Source organism: Onychostruthus taczanowskii, unplaced genomic scaffold, assembly GCF_017590055.1.
Source record: "Onychostruthus taczanowskii isolate IOZ18803 unplaced genomic scaffold, ASM1759005v1 scaffold17, whole genome shotgun sequence".
In the NCBI taxonomy this organism is placed as follows: domain Eukaryota; kingdom Metazoa; phylum Chordata; class Aves; order Passeriformes; family Passeridae; genus Onychostruthus; species Onychostruthus taczanowskii.
Window position 1 is genome coordinate 12,102,209 of NW_024498906.1, and position 21,359 is coordinate 12,123,567.

Here is a 21,359-nt window from a genome sequence, read left to right on the forward strand (position 1 = left end):
AAAGACAAGCAAAAAAAACCCTCCACAAAACAAAAAAGGAAAAAAAAAAAAACCCAAAACACACAAAACCAAAACAAAACAAAACAGAAAACCACAAAAAAACCAAGCAAAAAAAACCCTCCACAAAACAAAAAAGGAAAAAAAAAAAAATCCCAAACAATCAAAAAGACCCCAAACCCCAAAAAACCCCACAAAAGTCCCCCAAAAAACCTACATATTTTGATGATAAGGATAAAGACTTAAGTAAATCCTGCCTATCCCCAGTAAACCTGCAGGAACAGGGTAAAAAAACCCAAATCCCCAAAAAAAACCTGCAAGGAACTGCTGCTCTTTTTCAATCTCATCCCACATCACATTTCCCCATGAGGAGGAAAATGGAGCTGAAATACCAGCGGTTCCTATTTCTGGTTCTACTTCCACTGAAGATTTTGCTGCTGGAGTTGGGAGATGTGGGTTCTTTTTTGAGCATTTTGATGGATATTTATTATGGATATTAATTGGGGATTTGACAAACGTTGGCTTGCTACAACTAATTCCCTGCAAAAGCATTTTGAGTCGTATGAAAAAAATAAACTTTTTTTTTTTTTTAAGGAAATACGTACATATTTCCTTTGAGTTGAGCAGAAAAATATGGTCAAACTCAGACCTGGGCAAAAGGGGGAAAAAACCTAGAGCTTCCCCTATAAACAGGATTTCCACCCAGTTTTTTCAGCCGTGTTTCCTCCTCAAGCAGACTCAGCACTGTTGCACTTTTGCTGAATTCTGAACCTTTGGAAGCGACTTTTTGGGTTTTTGGGTTTTTTGGTTTTTTTTTTTTTGCATCTGATCTCCCTTAGGTTGTCAAGTGCTGCTTTTTTTTCCAGTGGCTCACTGGAGAACTGACAGCCAGGGAGCTTCAAAGCAGGGAGGATCTGCTTAGCATCATCATCTTCGATCCAAAGGCAAAGCCAAATCTGACATCTGGCAGCCGGCTTGGATGCGAGGCCATTCCACATCACATCCACGGCAGCATCTGCCAAGAGCGCCGTGGGCCAAAGACATTTTTCTCCATGGAAAATAGCTCCTTTTGGAGAGATCAGAGATTGGAGGATGATGGTGCCAAGCCATCAAAGCTCTGAAGAAGCACGTAGCAGATACGACTGCCTGCAAATCAGATGTTTCTGCTTCTGGGATCTGGTTTTGAAGCTTCTTCCACTTTTTCCCAGCTGGCCCAGTCATCATAAAAAAAAATCATTTCAGTGAGGGCAACTGTGTTTTTAGTCAGAAGTTTCCTTTTTACCCTTGAAATTGCTGCTGTGGGTACCACAGGACCTGCTGGTCACTCAGTGGTGCTGTTGGGCCTTCTGAGCTACCTGTGTGAAGCTCTGTGCCACCAGCCATGCCAAAACTCAGGAAATGAGGAAAAAGATGGAGAAAATCTGTGAAAAAACTCCCCAGGTTTAGCCATTGCCTACTGGAAGAAATGACATTTTGCAAAGGGAATTCCCCATGAGAAAAAGGCATTTTGGAGAGAGAATAATGTTTTTGGAGAGAGAATAATGGAGAGCAATCAGCCCATGCCTTGGGTGATTTGAAATTAGGGTTCAGACCAGGACAAGCACAGACTGAGATAATCTAAAAAAAATATCTTTTCATGGGCAGGGGTTGTATTGAGACCTGTTCTATCTCTGCCTTGTTTGATAAAAAGGAGAGAGAGGGACTTTTTATAGGGACAGGAAGTGACAGGACAAGGAAAAATGGTTTTGAACTGCCACAGGGCAGGGTCAGATCAGAGATTGGGAAGAAATGCTTTGCTCACAGGGTGGTGAGACCCTGGCACTGGTGAAGCTGTGGCTGCCCCTGGATCCCTGGCAGTGCCCAAGGCCAGGCTGGACATTGGGACAGTGGAAGGGGTCCCTGCCATGGCAGGGGTGGCACTGGATGGGCTTTGAGGTCCTTCCCAACCCAACCCATTCTGGGATTCTGGGATTTACAACCTGATGGTTCATCCTTAACACAGCAGGACTGGAGATTACAAAATTAAAGGTGTCAAGGCAGAGGCCAGCTGGTGGCTGTGATGCCTCAGCTTCTTCCAAGTTCTCTTGGGCTCTAGTTCTGGAGAAGGACAATATTTTGTTCAGAGATTAAAGAAGAGCCATAAAGTGAAAATATTCCAAACTGTAGGAGGACAAATCCATCCTTCTTGTGGACATCTTAAACCCAGAACACCTGACCATTAAAACTTATTATTTATGTCAGTAGCTCTCAGCATCTACATTTGTTTCACAATAAAAACACCAAATGTGGAGTTAAAATCAGAGCACTGAAGTACACCAGTGAAATTCCCAAGTTATTCTGAAGCACGTGGCTGAATCCTGGTTGGATTTGTGATCTGAAAGGGCCATTTTTCACCAGCTGGTGAGAACTCAGCTTCCATCAGCTTCTCCTTCTTGTGACAAAATGTATACATAGAAAAGGGAAAGAATAACTTGAAAGGTTATTGTTTCTAGGAGGGTGAAGAAGAAATTGGAACCAGATTTCTGTTTAAATTCTGGTGTTAATTACGTAGTGCAACTCCCTCTGAAATTAATGGAGCTCTGCATATATATAAAAAAAAAGGTACAATTGAGCTATTTCTGCTTCCTCTGTTATCCATGAAGGCTTTGCCAGTCTATTACAGCACAGGGAATATTCATTTATTAATGGGCATGGTTACATCAGCAACCAATAGAGGGGAACTCCAAAAGGTTTAAGATGTTGAATAAAATTGTTAGAAAAACAGGAAATCCATTTCAAAAAAGGCACTTAAGTGTCCAGGGCTTCCAGTGAACCTTACACAAAACAAGAGTTTGGGTCTAACATGAGAAATTTTCTCAGTGTGTCATTTTTCCTTTAACATAAAACTTTCAAATGTGCCTTGGAGGAGCTGTTTAACTCACAAACTGTTCATAGGAGAGTGCAAAAAAAAAATATTACTCATATGGTACAGGAGAAAACCAGGGGCCTTTTCTCTCACTGTTTGTAGATAGGGGTATACAGAAAGGAAGAGCTTCCTAAGGCAAGAAGAAAATGGTAAAAATAACTCAAATTGCTTCAAGAGTTCAGTTGCCATGCAGAAACTGAGGAGAAAAAAGACTGCCTAATAAATTTTAGAGGAAAAGCCTGAATAGACATCCTAGGCTCACACTGTTGAAAAATTAAGTATCTGGCTTCTAATTCTCTAAAAATACCCAATTTTTTCTCCCTCATTCAATGTTGTAACCTGCATTTTTATCATTGTCTACCTTTAATACATGGCAATATCTTAAAAGCAGAGATCCAGCATTGCTGAAGAGGTGTTTGTGTTGCTTTTCCAGAGATGTTTTTAATATCTGATGTCAGTTTTTCAAAGAGAAAAAGCAAAACCTTTAACGTGACCCACTCCGGGTATCACAAAGAGATTTCATTAATTACATAATGACACGTCATCTTCTATTATCTTATCTAGATATTAAAGGTACCCAAAATAAATACCATGAATTAACAGAATCAACCAGAACCAACAGAATAACCAACAGAATTCTGCAGAATGAAAAGACCTTTGAGGTCACTGAGTCCAGCCTCTGAGCTGGATGTTCTGGTTGCAAGGACAAGTGTCCAATGCACTCCCACAATGACAGGAAGAATAAATTCAGTTTATTTCTGGTTATTATTCCATGATTAAAACAATTCCACTATTTTAATCATGGAATCACTGATAGGTAGCAGCGTTATCTGGCTTTTAGATAAACCTCTGAGAAGAGCTTCCTTCAGGGGAAAGTTTTTGGATTCAGGTTGTAGTTCCTAACATTTCTTTGGCTTAATTCCCCTGATTGAGCTATGATAAGCTCGGATAAGTTCGTGCCAGTGAGTTATAATTACTGCAAAGGCTCGTTGTCAGTAATTAACATGTTTTCCTTCCCCTGCCAGTGCCACTGTCCAACAGGAGGTACAACCAGGACGCTCTGCCGGAGGCCTTCCCAAGCTGCACGGCGCCCGTGCCGGGCCGCTACAAAGAGGAGCTCTACGACTCTTCCATCATGAAACACAACAAAACAGAGCCCAGGCTCCAGCCCCCCGCCCACCTCATCAAAGAGGAAAACAAGCTGGCTTTCACCAGAGACCTGCCAGAAAAAATGGCCATCAACGAGGGCTCCTTCTCCAACTCCCTGCTGCCCAAATCCGAGTGCTGCCAGGCCAAAGCCGTGGGACAGCTGAGCCACCTGCTGCCCGTGCCCTCGGTCTACGAGCAGAGCAGGAGGATTTGTGTCAAAGACCCCAAATTTGGGCACATCAGCCACCACCCAGGCAGCCTGGAGGAGCTGGACGAGAGGATGAGCGTGAAGCTCGACCACGAGGCCGATGGCGAGCGGCTGATGGATGTGAGGCCCTCAGGCCAAGTCCCCTTCGTGCTCCTCAACTACCACCACGTGCTGGCCAAGCACGGAGCTTTCCAAACTTCCCCCTGCACGGCCACGGGACACGTGGGAGAGAATTATTCCTACAACTCTGAGGAAGTCAACACGTTTATTTACAAAAACCAAAGCCCCTCCTCGGCTTCTTCTCCAGAAACCCACAAGGAATCTGCACTACCCCATTATATTGGGACTTCTGTCATCATTGCCAACGGCAGGTGACGGTAGCACAGGAGGGTTCTGTGTTTCATTAAGAAACCAAACTGTAATGATTTGCTAAAAAAAAAAAAAAAAAAAAAAAAAAAAAAAAGAAAAAAAAAGCATGAGGAAACACAGTGACATTTACTGAGCAAAGCTGGAGGGCAGTGAGGGACAAACTGGTGAGTTCCACCAGTCCCAGTGGCCAGGAAAATCCCCTCCATCCCCTGCCGTGCTTTGGTGTCCCAGATAAAGCTCTGGTGCCAGGGAGAAGCCAAGTTCCAGATCTTATTTTTGTTATTTTATAGTGTGCAGCAGAAGGAAACGAGAGGTGTTATATGCAGAGGATTATATGAAGAACATTTTTTTTTTTTTCTTGACCCCCTCCTTAAAATAAACTCAAGATTTTTTTTTTAATCATTATCATAAAATATGCATTCTAGTTTAGGTTTTTTTTTGACAAATTGTGTGAAACCTCGCATCAACTCTCCACTCAACCCCCTGACAAATGGACTTTGTTGAGAGAGTGGTGATTTTGAGCAACCACAACACAGCTGTCCTACCCAAACAGAAAAAAGCTTATTTATTAATTACCAAAAAGTTTTAAAACTAAATAAATCAACCCTACATTTGATTTATTTAACACAGATTTCAGTGTTCTGAGATTGTTGCCACCACCATTTATCTTGACAAGGGACAATATGACAAATTAATAGGTACAAAGATAGGTATTACAGGGTTACAGGTCTTGTCATGGCAAATTGGGACAAATTATGGAGCAGGAACTAATTCCCCACAAATAAGAAAAGGAAACTCCTAAATCCTGTGTTTCCCTGAGTATTCTGGGGGAAGCCTGTGCAGATTTTCAACCCAGCCAGTCACAAATACATCTTAATAACAGCACCAGAAATGTTTTCTTTATAGTCAAGAGAATAATGAACATTTCTGCCTTATTTTGAACTTACCAGCAGAACTGTGAGCTTTGAAAATTCCAGTTCTTAACATGATGAACTTCCTCCAGCATAAATCCTGTTGTCAGCACAAAGGTAGGGCTGGAATTCCCTGGTTGGAGCACTTCACAAATCCCAAACAGCACATTTGAAACTCTCACATTTGGCCCAGCCAGCCAGGAATAGATTTTTCACCCCTTTATTTTTAATTCTTTGCAGAGGATGGATCTGTGGGAGTTTAACTGACAACACTCAGCCCACGGTGGTTTTCAACCATCTCCCCAAACATTGTGAGTGGATAAAACAACAAAAGGCTCCCTAAACAATAAATGTGGCTCTAGAGCTCACTCAGCTCCGTTCCTTACCCCAATTCAAGCTCAATTCAGAATTTTTCAAACTTTCTCTCATCAGACTCTAAAGAGAACTTCACTGAAAAACCTTAAGCACACTGGCATGGTGGAAGGTTCCCTCGAGGAGCTTTACGATTCCTTCCAACCCAAACCATTCCATAATTCTTTGAAGAAAATTCTTACCTGGTTTGTATAATATGGAAAAAACACTTGCTCATGGATTGGACCTTGTCAGAAAAATCATAATTAAACACTCAGTCCTTAAAATTCCATGTTCTCCATCTTTTCTATGCAGCAATAATTCATGCCAGAATGGTCTGGGTTGGGAGGGACCTTAAAGCTCATTCAGCAGTTCCAAACCCCTGAAATGGGCAGGGAATTTTCCATTAGAATACAGAAATAAAGTTATTTCCTTCTGTGTATGAATACTTATTTCTATGAGTACACAAAAATACTTTAAAAGCAAAGGCTTAAAACAATTTTCAGTATTTTTTATCAGTGCTTCCTGTTAAAGGTTAACAGAGAAGCCTTTATTATTATTATCAAATTAATATTCACTTGAAAAATGAACTTGAACTGAACACTCTCAGTTGCTGCTTTCAACTGCATGAAAAATATATTTTGTGCTAAACAGAACAAAAAAAGCCAAATCAGTGACTACAAAAAAAAACCCCAAAACAGAACCAAACCAGCACAGTCGCTCCCTGTAACCTCAGTTTGTTCAGTGCTGGAGAAGCTGGCAAGTCTCCAGAAAAGCTGTAAATGTGGATTATAATCATGCTGACCCCATAAATCAAAGGCAGGAGACACCAGTTGCTTTCCCACTTGGTTCAGAGCCCTCCCAGCCCCTGCTCCTCATAAACGACCCCAACTCCTCAAAAGATAATTATGGGTTCATTTTGTTCAATTAAATTAAACCCGTGCCCCACAAAGGAGCCACTGGCATGGTTGGCATCATTAAAAAGAAACCTGATGCCCAACCTCTCCTGCTGCACTTTCTCCCTCATTAGTGGCACTGCTGCATTTGGGTGTTCCTGCAAGTCCTGCTTGCTATAAAAACACCAAAATTGGGCTTTGCTTGAGAAAAACACCAATGATATTTTTCAGCTCGATATTTTTCCACCTTGTTATTCCCACTTCCAGGCTTTATTCCAGCAGCCTGAGCAGAGGAGGTGTTCCATCATTCTCCCCCAGGTGTTTTAGGGGAGGTGGTGCCCAGGCACAGGAAATTTCCCTGCGAGGCAATAATGAACCAATTAAGAACTCACAGCTGATAATGCAGGGGAAGGTGCAGAAAAGATGGCAAAAGCAAATGTGGAAAGGATTTTTTTTCCTGTCACTCTCCAAGATTTAAACAGCAATTCCATGTTCCCATCTGGGAGTAAATTACATTGGGAGAAAAATAGGATTTTTTGGTCAGTTAAATTACAGATGTTCTCAGCAAAATCACAGTGCAGAACAGGGCACTGCCATCACAGTGAGCAGTGTTTTAATAATGAAAACTGTTTTTAAAAATGAAAATAAAAAGATGGTACTGGAGGGGAATGTGAATTGAAATATATTATGAAAAATAATCTCATTTCTCTTTAGTATTTGAGCCACACCTTTGTAGTGAGACTTCACAAGACTTTAACTCTTGGGGGAGTACAGACCTGACAAGAAAATAATGGAAAATGAGCGAAAGAGAGTGAAAGAGGGAATATTTTACCAAAATCTTAGAAAATTTGGGTTGGGAGGGACTTGCAAGATCTCATTCCACCCCCCTGCCAGTCAGGGAATCATCCACCAGACCCAGTAAAGCTGGAAAAGTGAATTCCATAGCGAGGGGTCTCCAAGTTTCGGAAGCAGTGCAATGGAAATAAAACAAGGTGATAAAGGCACAGATAAGTCCCCAGCTCTCTGTGCCCTGGGATTTGAAAAACGTAATTTAAGGAAATTCAGCACAACAGGTGCAAAATTGGGGAATTCATCACTGAAAGTGCCAATGAATGGGAAATCTGCCAGAATTTCTCCAGAAATCTCAAGACAGGACATAAATTCTTTTTTTTTTTTTTCCAGCATTTCAGTCACACTTCAAAAACGCCACAGAGGAAATATTGTTATTCCAGTTTTTTCCTGAAGGTTAGATTTTGCTTTTTTTTTTTTTAATATGATGCAGATAAAAGCTATTTGGCAAGTGTAGGTGAAGCACGCAACCCAACCAACCTATTCAAGCTCAGAATTATATATGTATTCCCTAAAAATGTAAAGCATTTTTGCTTATTTATTATGTAAAACACAACTGTTAAAATGTTAATAAAATCCTGTAGCCAAAGGAAAACTGAGTTGAATTTCTCTTTTTTTTTACAACAAAGTATTTCACAAAGGGCAACGGTGCATATAGAAAATTTATTTCATGTGTGACATGTTCTATATTGACAATTAATGTACTATAAAACACACACAGTTTTAAAAAATTATTGTATTATTGCCACGTTGCATTTTAAATGAAGACACTTGGAAAATGCAAATAACACAGAATCACTAATGAGATACTCAACACTTGACAATTCTTCCCTGCAGTTCTTTTTTATCCATCATTTTTTGACCTCTGCCCTTTGCTGGGCCCAGATTTAATTTCTTTGGTGTCTGATCAAGGCAGTGCATCCCCACCACCACTTAGCCATGCAAATGTCTTTATCAAACCAGTTACCCCCAGGAACCAGCACAAATCTTTCCCATGACAGATGTTTTGATTGTAGAGATCTCCAAAGAGTTGCAAAAAGTAATTTTTTTTTCAGGCTGCTGATGCAGCTGAATCAGAGAAAGCAAAGAAACGAATTTTTGCACAGTGAAGCAGCAGCATAAAGAATTAAATGCTTTAATATTATTTCCAGGTAATAGCCCTTGATTCGTTGGATATATTAAAAAATAAAATAAAAAAAAGCTCTGAAGTCTTATAAAAGCTTTACTAGAAGCAGGATGTGCTGCCTGGACTCTGAAATGTGAAGTACATTATTACTTTTTCAAACCTTTGGAAGCAGCTTTGTTGCTGACTGGGCACGACCCACCCTGGACTCGCACACGTGCCAACACACCCAGAAGTTTTCCTATCAATAAACAACCCCCACAAATGTTTTCACCATGAGAAATGTTCTACCAGAGCCCAGCAGGAAAAAAATAAAATCAAAAAAAAGAAGTCCCAGTAATAGGGACATGGTAATAAATGGGTTTTTTGAAAGCACTTCATCAAGAAAATAGTTTAAGATATGACCTCAGCCTCACAATGGAAGAGGTGTTTTACTAATCCAGACAGCTGAACGAAATGAAACATTTTCAGAGCTTTATTCCTGGGGCTGGAGCTGGCTGGATCTCTCCAGCCCCACATCCAGGGACACCCCACACCACATTTGTCTGTCACACACGGAGAACAAGAAAAACAAGGATTTTCCTGCAAAAATGTTGTGGCTTTCTGGGCGTGCCACGTTGGGCAGAGGAAGAGTCAGACTCCACCTGACAGAGACTCAGGGACTTCTCCAAGGACTCCATCCAGCTGCTCCTTGTCCCATGGGAATTCTTTTTGTCTTTGGTTCTTCCCCAGGGAAAGCAACAAATCCTTCATCCAAATCCAGGAGACACCAGAAGAGGCCACTGAAAAGGCAAAGTGGCTCCCACAGCACTCCCAGTGCTCTGGCACATCCAGGGTTGGGCAGCTCTCCCCTGTGGCAAGGAAATTCCACTCCAAGTTTCTTCCCAATGCAGAAATTTTGGGAATAACCTGACAATTCCCAGCGAGAACAGAATCAGCTCATCACTAAGGCAGCTACAAAAGGACCAATAGCAACCAGGAAATGTTGCAGCATTTAAAAAATGCTGAAAAATTCCTCTGCTGCTGCTCAGCCACTAAAACTCATTCTGCCCTTCCAAAATTCCCATGTTTTATCCTTTTCCCCATATTTTTTTTTTTTCCCCAGTGAAGGGAGAAGGAAGTTTTAAGGAAGTTTTAAGGAAGCCACTCAAGCCCCAGCCTGAGGCACGACCTGGTTGTTCAATCCCTCCAGGCACTTCCCAGTCTGTGTGGAACATGAACAAAACCCTAAAGGTGCTTCCTGCAGGCAAATCCTAAAGCTGAGACAGTTTTACCTACGAATTCTGGCTTGAGGTGAAGTTTTGTAAAACTCTGTGGTTGGAAAAGCAGCACCAGAGCTCTGCAGTTTGCTCATGAAGGAAAAGGCAGAAAATAAATAAGGATGCAGCAGGAAGATGTGAGTGTGCATGTGCACACCCACTTTTTATAGATCTATATATAAATATATGTTTTTTTTCTTTTTATTGAAGCTTTTTAAAGCCAGACTCGAGTCTCAGTTGATTAAAACATGCATTAATATTGAATTCTGATATCAAAGACAGCTGCCAAACCTTCTCAGCCCGAAGCAGTTTTGAAAGCATCTGGTGGGAAAAAGCTAAACTTGGTGCATCATTATAATTATGGCAATTAACAGCAGTGTGTGTGCAGTTCTAGGAGATGATGGTGTGCAGCCTCATGTGATCTGGATCATGGGGGAAAAAAACCCAGCAGGGTTTGGACAATCAGGACAAATCTTCTGTGAGATGGAGCATAAAATCCTAAATTTAACAGGGACAATTTAATTTCTACTCTTGCTGCCAAACCACCTAAACCCTAATATGTGAGGATTGGTCAAAATTACCATTAGAGACAAGTTTCCTTGTTTTAAGACTTCTTGGCTTTGGAGCTGAAACAATCTAAAATGTTTGGATTGTTTATGAAGTGAACTTTAACCTAAAAACCCCATTTCTGGCTAGAAGACAGTAGTTTCCTTTCTGCAAACCAATGTGGCTGATCCACCATGAAAAAAAAGAAATTAAGGTGGCCACATTCCACCTGGGACAAGCCTGGCTGGCACAGAATTGTCTGGGGAGCTGTGGTGACCAAGTCTCCTTGGGAGAAAACCCCACCAAGCTCCCACGTGGCTGCTCCAGGAGAATTCCCAGGTTGCTCCCCCCACCTGGAAATGCGCAGGCAGCCCCAAAAATGAGCTGCTTTCAGGTCAGCAGGTGTTAAAGCTCTTGCTTTTAGTGCTTAGCAGCAAAACCAGACACTGGCTTGGGAAAGAGGGTGACAAAAGGGCTATGGAAGAGAATTTGGACATGGGGGAATGGTGTAATTTCTCTTTCTCACTGCAGTAGTTGCTTGCAGCAGGGAATTTGATTTATTCCCTTGATTTATTCACTTAACTTCATTGAGATAATGATAAAATTACTACTAAATTTTAAATTAATTACAGGTTCCATACCCTGAGATGGGGTTCTACAGTAACTTGGGTGTGACACTGCTCCAGTGGGTTTTTTTTCCTGAAACCTCTTGGAAAACCATGATTTAAAGGACAGATGAGATGATTTATTCAGATCCAACTGACTGAGAAGAGCAGAGTGCAAATCACTTGGATAACCCAGCACAGCTCCTAAGTGCTGATGGAATACTCTCCCAAAAACTCAAGGCAGCCATTAAGAGTTGCAGACCTGAGATCAAAGCACAGGTTGGTAAATTACTGTAGAGGTCTATACAGAGAAGAACCAAATCAGGATCTTCACTCAGACCTGGAATTAAGCACAGTGGTGATCCCAACAATTCAGGAATATGTGATGTTCCAGCTGGTTTTAGTACAGACAACACAGAAAACCAGAATACACAGAAACAACAACAAAAAAAAAGGAAATGTTGAGCCACTTCAGTCTCTCCAATACAGGGCATAAATGAAGAGAAAGTTCTGTTCACCACAAATATTCCTTTGCAATCAGACCCTTTGCAAAGAACAGATCCTTACAAAGAATGGCAACAGAGGCGTGTTTTAAAGTTAATGAAAAGAATAAAGGCCTTCAGCTGTGAGATCACCACCTCTTTTCAGCTGCTGACGTTACCCACGGCAAACACAAAGCAGAAAATCAGAAGGAAAAATCAAACTTTCAGTTATCCTTCCCACCTTGAGGTTGAGGTGACAGTGCCCAGTACTCAAGAGTTCCTGTCAGTGCTTGGGGACGATGAGGTTCCTCAGCATGTCAAAGGAGTTGCCATCAGGGTGCACAGACTCCACGCCCTTGCCCTCCTGGTGCACCTGCAGGTATCCATAGTCATCCACCCCAACAATCCAGGCCAGCGCGCCGTCCTCGCTGCGGAGCCGCACCTGCTTCCCACTGAGAATTGGGACAGAAAACAGAGAATTCTGTCAGAACTGCCCTGGGCTGGAAATGCAGGATGTGCCTGGGGCTGTGTGTTCAGTTTCCACCTGTCAGAGCTGGGGCAGTTCTCTGCTGTTCATGGGGCAGTTTTTTCTTTATCTCTCCCACAGCCAATCCTCCCTCCAGGAGATCTCTGCTCTCCATGGCCAGGGAGTGTCCCTGCAGGGCTGATCAAATTCCATCATCCCATGGGGAGATGCTCCGCCCAGGGCAGGAGCCAAGCATTCCTACCTGGATACAATCTGAGCCTGGAGCAGCACAGCAGCCTTTGCCCACTGCATTCCCAGAGGAGCAGCTTTGTCCTGCCCTGCATTCCCAGAGGAAGAGCAGGCCCATCTCCAGCAGCCCTGGAGCTGCAGAGGAAAACTTGCAGAGGAAAACAGCCTTGTGCAGGATCCCTGCTCCAGCAGAACCACAGCTGGCACTGCAGGAGGGCTGAGCCCCCATGGGATGGGACTGTGCCACCACCCTGACACACAGGGGGACAGGGAATGTTCTCACTCTGGCAGTGGTGTTTTGTATTGCTGCATTTTAATTTTACTTTTAATTTTTCCCTAATAAAGAACAGTTATTCCTACTGCCATATCTCTACCTGAGAGCCCCTTAATTTCAAAATCATAATAATTCAGAGGGAGGAGGTTTACATTTTCCATTCCAAGGGAGGCTCCTACCTTCCTTAGCAGACACTTGGCTTTTCAAACCAAGACAGCAACCCATGGACACTGAGTAATTAAAAATAATGCCTCAAGAATTCAGCTTTTCTATTTTTTTCCAATCCTGTACTGCATTAGTGCATAACTCTAAACTCCTTATAAAGTCTTAGTAATTGTCTTCACATTTTGCTCAGACAAAACAATCCCTCTGGGCCTGACACCCAAGGATACCCTACAGCCTCAGGCCCTGAAAATATAAAAAAAAGTGAATTGGGAGGAAGCAAACTGGGGGTTAATGACTTCATTATCTGAAGCTGTAATTGGAGAATTAACCCCTGATATGTAAATGGACCAAAGTGATAATTGTGTGAAACACTGGTGACCATTGTCCAGGTTGGGTGAGGCCTCTGGGAGGCTTCTGAGTGCCCAAGGTGTGTCTGTGGAGGCCTTTAATAAATACCTGCTCTTATTCTCTTAATCCTGTCTAGCCTCTGCTCTAGGGAGGCACTCCAAGGCACCAAAATCACCTCAGAGGACTCATCAGAATCATTAGAAGAATCATGGAATGGTTTGGGTTGGAAAGGACCTTAAAGATCATCCTACTCCAACCCTGACACTTTCCACTGTCCCAGGCTGCTCCAAGCCCTGTCCAACCTGGCCTTGGGCACTCCAAGGATGGGGCAGCCAGGGTTTTTCTGTGCCAGGGCCTCAGCACCCTCACAGGGAAGGCTTCACCTTCTAACAGATTATTTCATTTCCCACCTCAATGGCTCTTTACACAGATTGACTTTCAGCAGCATTTTCTACCTGCTTGAATTTCCTTTTGTGGAATGAACAGAGTTGGAGTTAATCCAAACAATCTATTGTTTTTTCCTCCTAAAAGTACAGTAGCTTCATCCATCTCAAACCAAATCATTCCAAATTCCCTTTGTTTGGAGATGTAAAATACCTGAAAGCATTCTTTAACTCATGCTAATCACTGATTTATTATGTGCTACTTTAATTCTCCCTTAAAAATGTGCATCCTGCTTGGGAGTGTATTTTAAATTATTCGCTCATATTAAAGGGAATTTTGTGGAAAAAACCAAAATACCCATGAGTTCTTCCACCAATTTTATTAAAAGAAAGTTTGAGGATTCTTACCTGTGTACCCAATACTTGTAGTACTGGGGAAGAACTCCATTGGGCCCCTTCTCCTGGAAAACATCAATGAGCCTCTCCAGCACAGTCACAGTCCTTGCAATGAGACAGTCTGCACTCAGAGGCTTCAGCTCTGTCCCCTCTTCCCTGTTCAACTTTGCAATGAGGTCATTGATGCAGATGGTGGGGTTGCTGTTACTCACATTAAATCCAAAGCCTGCAGAAAACAAAGAGAAGGACACAATCAGAGAGACAAACTCTTTGTTGCCACCACAGCCCGCACTTAATTCATCTGCTCCCTACAATTATCCCTCAGGATGGCTCCCAGAGCTGGCTTTGTTCAGTCTCTTACACTTTTCAATCTTCTTTCTCCTGTAATTAAAACTCTCAGCTCAGATTTTGCTCCTTATCCCCAAAAAGGCTCCTCAGAGTTAGGGAGGCAAATCCAGCACAGCCTTTCAACCACACTTCATCCCACCAGTGAGGGCTGGGAGAGGATAAACTGCACCTTGGTTCCAAAACCATCCATGTGAGACATTCCTGTATGCCCTGGAAGGTCCTCAGCCCACTCAGAGAACAACTGATCCTACCCTGAGATGGAGTTTTATCTCCCAGTCTAAAATTCAGCTCAGAGACCTTTCTGTTTCCTGCAGTGAGCTGAGTGCCCTTTCCAAAAACCCAGACTTTTCACTCAGCTGATAAGCCTTGTTTGGCTTGCTCAGGAAAGCCCAGAAGATTTGATTTTAACTTTGTAAGACTCCAGTTTGCCTAATCTATCTCACCACAGCATATCCTTTAGAAGCCTCAAGCCTCTCACTGAGATTTCTCCAGCTGGAATTCCCAAATTCTGAGTTGGCAGAATGCCTCCCTTGTTAAATATGGCTCCTGGGGCCTTTTCTGCAGCCTGCTGAAACAGGCTTCGAGGGATGTAAAGAAGTATATTGTATTACCTGTTTATTTTTTTCTCCTAATAATTTGGGGTTTTTTTCTTCCCTCAGATATTTGGGATAAAACGCCCTGTCTGTCAATCAGGTTTGGGCACGATGCAGCTCCATCTGCAAGGAGGTGCAGATGTCTTGATTTGTAAATTTGCTGTTAATAATTCAAAAAATTTATATTAACTTTGAGAAGGATCCCTTCAGTGAAAAGGAGTTTTTGATTTTTAACAAGTCAGGGAATGCAGACAAACGAGGCACAATGATCCCAACACACCAGTCCTGTGGAAATGAGCTGAAATGGGTTACTGGAAAGAGATAAAGGAAAATGAACTGGAAAATGCAATGAGCTGGGCCAGCAAATCCCAACTCAGCCATCTGCACTCCAGTGTGAGGGAACAGAGACACCGTGGCCACTGAGGGGGTCAAGGGCCTTGGGGTCCATCAGCAGCCTCAGGATCACTGCTCAGCCATCCAAAAAGTGGGACACAACAGCCACCCCGGGATGAGGAGCTCAGCTGAAGCCCCAACACCTGGGAACGAACACGGCAAAGGGGGAAAGGCAGCCAGGAAATCTAAAAACCACGAGGTGCTCAGGGCTCTGGGGACACCTCTGCAGTGTCCACGAGAGAAGAGAGCATTCAGCAGTGCCCCTGCCGTGCTGATGTGGCTGATGGATGTTGCAGTGGTGGATCCATGAGGATCTGGACGTGCCTGAGCAGAGGCAGAGGAGCATTCGCCGGTCACGCTCGCTGGCTGTCCCCTGCATTCCACTGGTGCTTGGCTCCTCCGCCTGCTCCCAGTCTGGCCCTCACATTAATGGTGAATATTCTTCTCAGAACTCCTCCTCCAGAAGTCCCAACACCGTAAAGTTCTTCAATTTTATATTTCAGATTGGAAAAAACAGGGGTTTTGGTTGGGGTTTTTTTCCCCCAAACTGTGTTTAGAAGTGAAGAATGTCACCTGCAAGGGTTGAGCAGTGAAAATGCAGGTTTGTCTTTGATCTTATTCTCCTGAGCTCCTCCTTGGAGCTCAGAGATGATCTTTGATTTCCATCATTATCCTCATTTACGGGAGATTCTTGGGAATGCCATGGAAAGAGTGAGTTCAGTGCCTGGACGTGGCACTGAGTGCTCTGGGCTGGGGACAAGGTGGGCACAGCTGGGACTCCATGGGCTGGGAGGGCTTTCCCAACCTCAGGGATCCTGGGATTCTGTCTGGGAAAGGATCCTTTGGAAAAGGGGTGATGGATCTGACACACCTTTCCTGCTGGGGAAGCTGAATCTCATCACTCCTACTAATACAAAACTTAAATGTCATGAGGCCCCTCTAGAACTCCCAGGGAAACACAGCACTGGAGTGATGGAAAAGATCCTTGGATTTGTATGGAGCAAAGAGGTTTCAATTTTCAAAGCTCCCAGGTGAAAACAGACTGATGTAAATAGGCATTTATCTATACCTCAGACCTACCAGATGGATATCAGAGAGAATGGATACAGGAAGTCTCCATTTGAATTGGAATATTTTGATGTTTAGGGTAAGAATGGAAAGGTCCAAACCAAATATGTGAAGTGCTTAAGAGATACTTGATGTAAGGAACTATTTTTGGATGTATTCCTGCTTTCCTTATGTTAACCAGACTGTAGGAAAACGTGGAAGTTGTAAATGGTTGAAGGGGCACAGAGAGATTTCTTAGGTTTCTGTGCAATCTCCATTCTGTTCGAGTCGCTTATTTACAAAATGAAGGTATAAAATTGAATGGAAAATGTCATGTCTGGGCATGTTTCACAGAAAGAGGTGACATCTTCAACTCTTTTCTTGCACCTCTAAAATCACAGAAACAATACCATGACCACTCCATTTTTGGAGGATACTTTACTTGTGCTACATTCGAATAGCAAATATCATTTTTTTCTTTACCCTTTTAGACTTGCTAAGGAATTTCTTTCCATTTTCTACACACAGCAGAGACAATTACTTTTGGGACCAGAATCTGGAAAGTTTCTGAGCAGATCTGGGATGCTTAGGGGAAAACCTTCCTTATCACAGAGCAGGATGATTACCAGACTAAAGACGATAAAAATATCTCAATAATTAAAAAATGAAAAAAATTACTCTGTGTATGTAGCTCTTCTTTTGATTTAAAAGGCATGTTCTTCATTTAACAATTTTTCATGTTACAAAAAAATCCATAAATTGGGAAAAAAGGATTGAGTTTTCAGTATATTCCACTGGTTTTGCAATAAATCAAGGAGGACAATTTCCCTCTCCCATGTAATGCTCTTCCTTTGAACTCTACTACACCAATCCAGATGCTTGCATTTATGTTTTACTTGTCAAGCATATGGAATTATTAAGAAGAATGAAAACATTTACTTTTTGTGCTTCCTCTGGATTTCATGTTGTGCTTTATTTCCTTATGCCTGCTGTCATTATTTGTTCTCATCGTTGCCATTTTTACTGATATAGACACTGATAACAAAATCCTCCAGAAAAAAACCAAAAAAAGCAGCACACAAAAGCTTCAAAATAAGACATTTACCAACGAGAATATGAAATGTTGTTTCAATGAGTGTTGAGTTTACCAGAACTCCACCAATCTTCATCAGATCACTGTAGTAAATATCATTTGGCCACTTAACTCGCAGCTCAATGTCCTGAAGAAACAAAACCAGACATTTAGAGACATTCATGGCTCATTCATCACTCCACAGTCTGTAGAGAATCATGGAATGGTTTGGGTTGGGAGGGACCTTAAAGCCCATCCAGTGCCACCCCTGCCATGGCAGGGACACCTTCCACTGTGCCAGGCTGCTCCAAGCCCCAGTGTCCAGCCTGGCCTTGGGCACTGCCAGGGATCCAGGGGCAGCCACAGCTGCTCTGGGCACCCTGCCCATCTTCCCAGAGAGGAAATTGTTCCTAATATCTGATCTAAACTTGTAATTTTTCAGTTTGAAGCATCCCCTGTGTCCTGTCCCTGCATGCCCTGGAAATTGTCTCTCTCCAGGTTTCCTGGGGCTCCTTCAGGCCCTGCAAGGCCACCCTGAGCTCAGCCCAAAGCTTCTCCTGTGCAGCTGAACAATCCCAGCTGTGCCAGCCTTTCCTGCCAGCAGAGCTGCTCCATCCCTCTGCTCATCCTGGAGCCTCCTCTGGGCTCTCTGCAGCAGCTCCAGCTCCTCCCTGTGCTGGGACAGGGCTGGGGCAGCTCTCAGGTGGGCTCTCACCTGAGCAGGGCAGAGGAGGAGAATTTTCTCTACCTCTTTGCTACACCCAAAGTGCTGCTGTCAGCTGCTGCTCATAATGAGAATCTCTTGAAGTGCTTCAAAAATGCTACAGAAAATGTAACCCTGCCTGGGGATCCTTGCAGGAACTGATGCCTCAGGTTTGAGCTTTTCTATTTTTCACATTCTGTGCTGCTTTAGTGTGTGGGGCTGGACTTCACATTATGGGATGGTAAGCTCTGTGCACAGAGCAGGGAGACAAAACAATTCCTGCTCCAGCTGGGCACCAAGGACAAATGATCCAAATCTCAGCCCAGGAGCACAAACCCCGTGGGCTGGAGAGAGAAAAACAAGCAGGATGGGAGGGCAGGGGCTGAGCTGGAATTGGACACTGAACTGCAATGTGCACATGGAGCAGAGCTGATCCCAGGGAGAGACCCCGTGAGCGCTCGTGCATTTTGGGACCATTTGGGTTCATCTTGGGTGCAGCCCTGGCTGGGCTCTTGTGCTGCCCAAGGTGGATCCATGGAGGCCTTTTCATAAATCCCTGCTTTATTCTTTAACTCCATCTAGTCTCTGTTCTAGCTCAGCCTTCTCAAGGCATCAGTAGCAGCAAAAGAGACAGTGACATCCTGAATTTCAGAAAGGAAATTCAGCAGACAGGAGAAATCCCAGTTCCCAACCCCATAAATAGTTCAGAAATATCCCAAAGCTGTCCCTGCTCTCGGCAGCGCCGCGGGGCTGGAAACACAAACTGAGCTGTGACAAGGTCCCAGCCCCACAGAGCAGCTTTTGTTGAAACCATAGGGCTGAGCTGAACTTTGCACTGGCTACTTAAACACAAAAAGAAATCAAATGTGCTTCCTGCAGTTTTAAACACTGCCCACGACTGCTGCATCCCCTGGGGCAAATTATGGGAGGTGCTCCAGGCCTACAAGAGTCGCATTCCCTCCTATTGTAGGGGATGAAATCCCTTTACAGGATGTGTGAAAGCTGCACCTGGGTCCGTGTCTACTTTCCTGACAGATTTAAAGGCCAGGGAGGAGTCCATGACACATCCACTGACAGGAAATACTACCTGATTTTACTATCAAAGCATTCTGAGGGAAAGTATCACCAGCTCCTATTCGTTATGGGAAAGAACTTGGCTCCTTGCACTGGGGGAAGGTTTTCAGGGGACTCTGGAGACATGGGAGGTATGACACAGTGAAATGGTGCTCGCAGTGATGAAAGGGCTGCCAAAGGGAGAAACACACACCTGCAAGACACCAGACAGTAGCTCTGTGACTGAAGTGACAACAAGCAGCAAGAACAATTGAGGCAGCTGGGTGTTCTCATGACTTTGCCTCAGAGTGGGTTCACCAGGTACCACACAAAACATCACAAAATACGCTGGAAATGGAGCGTGTTCTTGTCTTCACTCACTGCTGATCTCAGAATGGGAGAGCAAAGCATCCTCTTGACTTAAAGCCCATTTGCATCCTCAGCATTAACATCTGACAAGGGAACTTCCAACTGAGCCCTCAGATCTGCTCTGGGAGGACCCACAACAAAGACCTCAGCTGCTGCTGGTTCAGCAGAGTCAGTAATTGTGGCATCCTAAAAACAATGACTGGATGATAAACTGAGACATGGACATTTTGGAACCAGCCCAGAAGAGGCTCCAGGATGAGCAGAGGGATGGAGCAGCTCTGCTGGCAGGAAAGGCTGGCACAGCTGGGATTGTTCAGCTGCACAGGAGAAGCTTTGGGCTGAGCTCAGGGTGGCCTTGCAGGGCCTGAAGGAGCCCCAGGAGACCTGGAGAGAGACAATTTCCAGAGCATGCAGGGACAGCACACAGGGAATGGCTTCCAACTGAAAAATTACAAGTTTAGGTGGGATGTTGGGGAAAAAAAATCCTCCCCTGAGCGGGTGGGGAGGCCCTGGAATAGAATTCCCAGAGCAGCTGTGGCTGCCCCTGGATCCCTGGCAGTGCCCAAGGCCAGGTTGGGCACTGGGGCTTGGAGCAGCCTGGCACAGTGGAAGGTGTCCCTGCCATGGCAGGCGTGGGATGATCTTTCAGATCCCTTCAAAACCCAAGCCATTCCATAATTCCATCACTCTGTAGATCATCCCATTGTTTGGGGCTGCTGCAGCTGGCATGACATGGACATAAGGAAAAGCCTTGCAAGACTTGAGTCCAAAGGGGAAATTCAAGCACTGAGTTTTTGATAATTTTTAAAAATTTCTTGCTGTAACATATTTGATTCTAAACCTTTAACTCTTTTTTGCCCCCCTGCCAAGGGCTGATGTCCCCTCAGGTTCAGGAGATCTGCCCTGGTCACAGAAAGCTCTTTACTGTCCAAATGCTCAGTACAGTACACACATTGTTGATCCACATTTTTTACATCAATATTTGGACCTTCAGTCACCTTTTTCCTCTTGAATGGAATAAAATTAAAAAATGCCACAGTACATCAGGGCAGGCACACAGGAGCAAAACCACCTCCATTCATAAATCAGCTCCTTCCCCAGTCATCTCCATATTTTATAAAACTAACTCTTGTCCCTTCGTTTTTAAGTGGTCAAATTATCCACTCCAGCCAAATATTTTATATTGCAAATTTTAGCCTGAAGCATTTTGTTTTTCCAGTCAGGTTATGAAGCACTGAATTTAGAAGGTTTTAATAGAAAGGCTGACAGACCCTAAACTCCAGCAAAGCTACTGGGTGCAACTATAATAAAGTTCATGTGTAAATGTGTATAAGTCATTGATTTTCTGTAATATAGGAAACATATGCTTTAGTTAACTACTTCTGTAAAATACCAAAGTTTTATAGTTAGCAAATATTAGGAAATGGTAACATTAAAAAGGAGATATATGAGGTGATAAAGAAGACTGGTTCTTCATTTTAATACTGATGACAGGACACTTGATTCCCTCTCGAGAGCAATTCTCCTCAGTTCTTGCTTTAGAAATCAGTTTTCAACCTTAAACAAGGGTTGGAAAAATCCTTTAAAAGGGGTAAAGTGACCACTGAAACAGCACCAACAAAAAAGCAGAATAGGATTTGTCAGTTTTATTCATTTTCCCCTCCTCCTTATTCTCTTCAAAATCAAAACAAATCAGCTCATTGTTGGACAAACAAAATTGACTTTTTCTTTACTGCTGAGGATTGAGGCTTCAGTTTCATAAGATTAAGAGTGAAATGAGTGTAGTGCATTTGAGCAGCTCAGTAAAAGAATATTCATCCTCTGGATATTGGATTTCTCCAAACATACCA

The 21,359-nt window shown here is 43.3% G+C and overlaps 2 protein-coding genes across 3 annotated transcripts in view; one reads left to right on the forward strand and one right to left on the reverse strand.

Moving 5' to 3' along the window:
• Positions 1–8,230, forward strand: part of SIM2 (SIM bHLH transcription factor 2) — a 57,557-nt gene extending 49,327 nt beyond the window's left edge. Inside the window, exon 11 of the mRNA XM_041399710.1 lies at positions 3,928–8,230. Within this exon, the coding sequence (XP_041255644.1) occupies positions 3,928–4,634 (707 nt within the window). The 3' untranslated portion in view covers positions 4,635–8,230. The remainder of the gene's footprint in view (positions 1–3,927) is intronic.
• A 49-nt stretch (positions 8,231–8,279) lies between these two features.
• The window catches only part of HLCS (holocarboxylase synthetase), a 119,735-nt gene continuing 106,655 nt past the window's right edge, over positions 8,280–21,359 (reverse strand). Inside the window, exons 9-12 of one of the 2 annotated variants that reach the window (XM_041400025.1) lie at positions 17,418–17,532; positions 13,944–14,157; positions 11,892–12,102; positions 8,280–9,609 (exon numbers count right to left, since the gene is read on the reverse strand). In XM_041400025.1, coding sequence (XP_041255959.1) covers positions 11,934–12,102; positions 13,944–14,157; positions 17,418–17,532 — 498 coding nt within the window. In that variant the 3' untranslated portion in view covers positions 8,280–9,609; positions 11,892–11,933. Of the gene's footprint in view, positions 9,668–11,891; positions 12,103–13,943; positions 14,158–17,417; positions 17,533–21,359 lie in introns of both variants that reach the window. The other variant, XM_041400026.1, reaches the window with a different exon arrangement.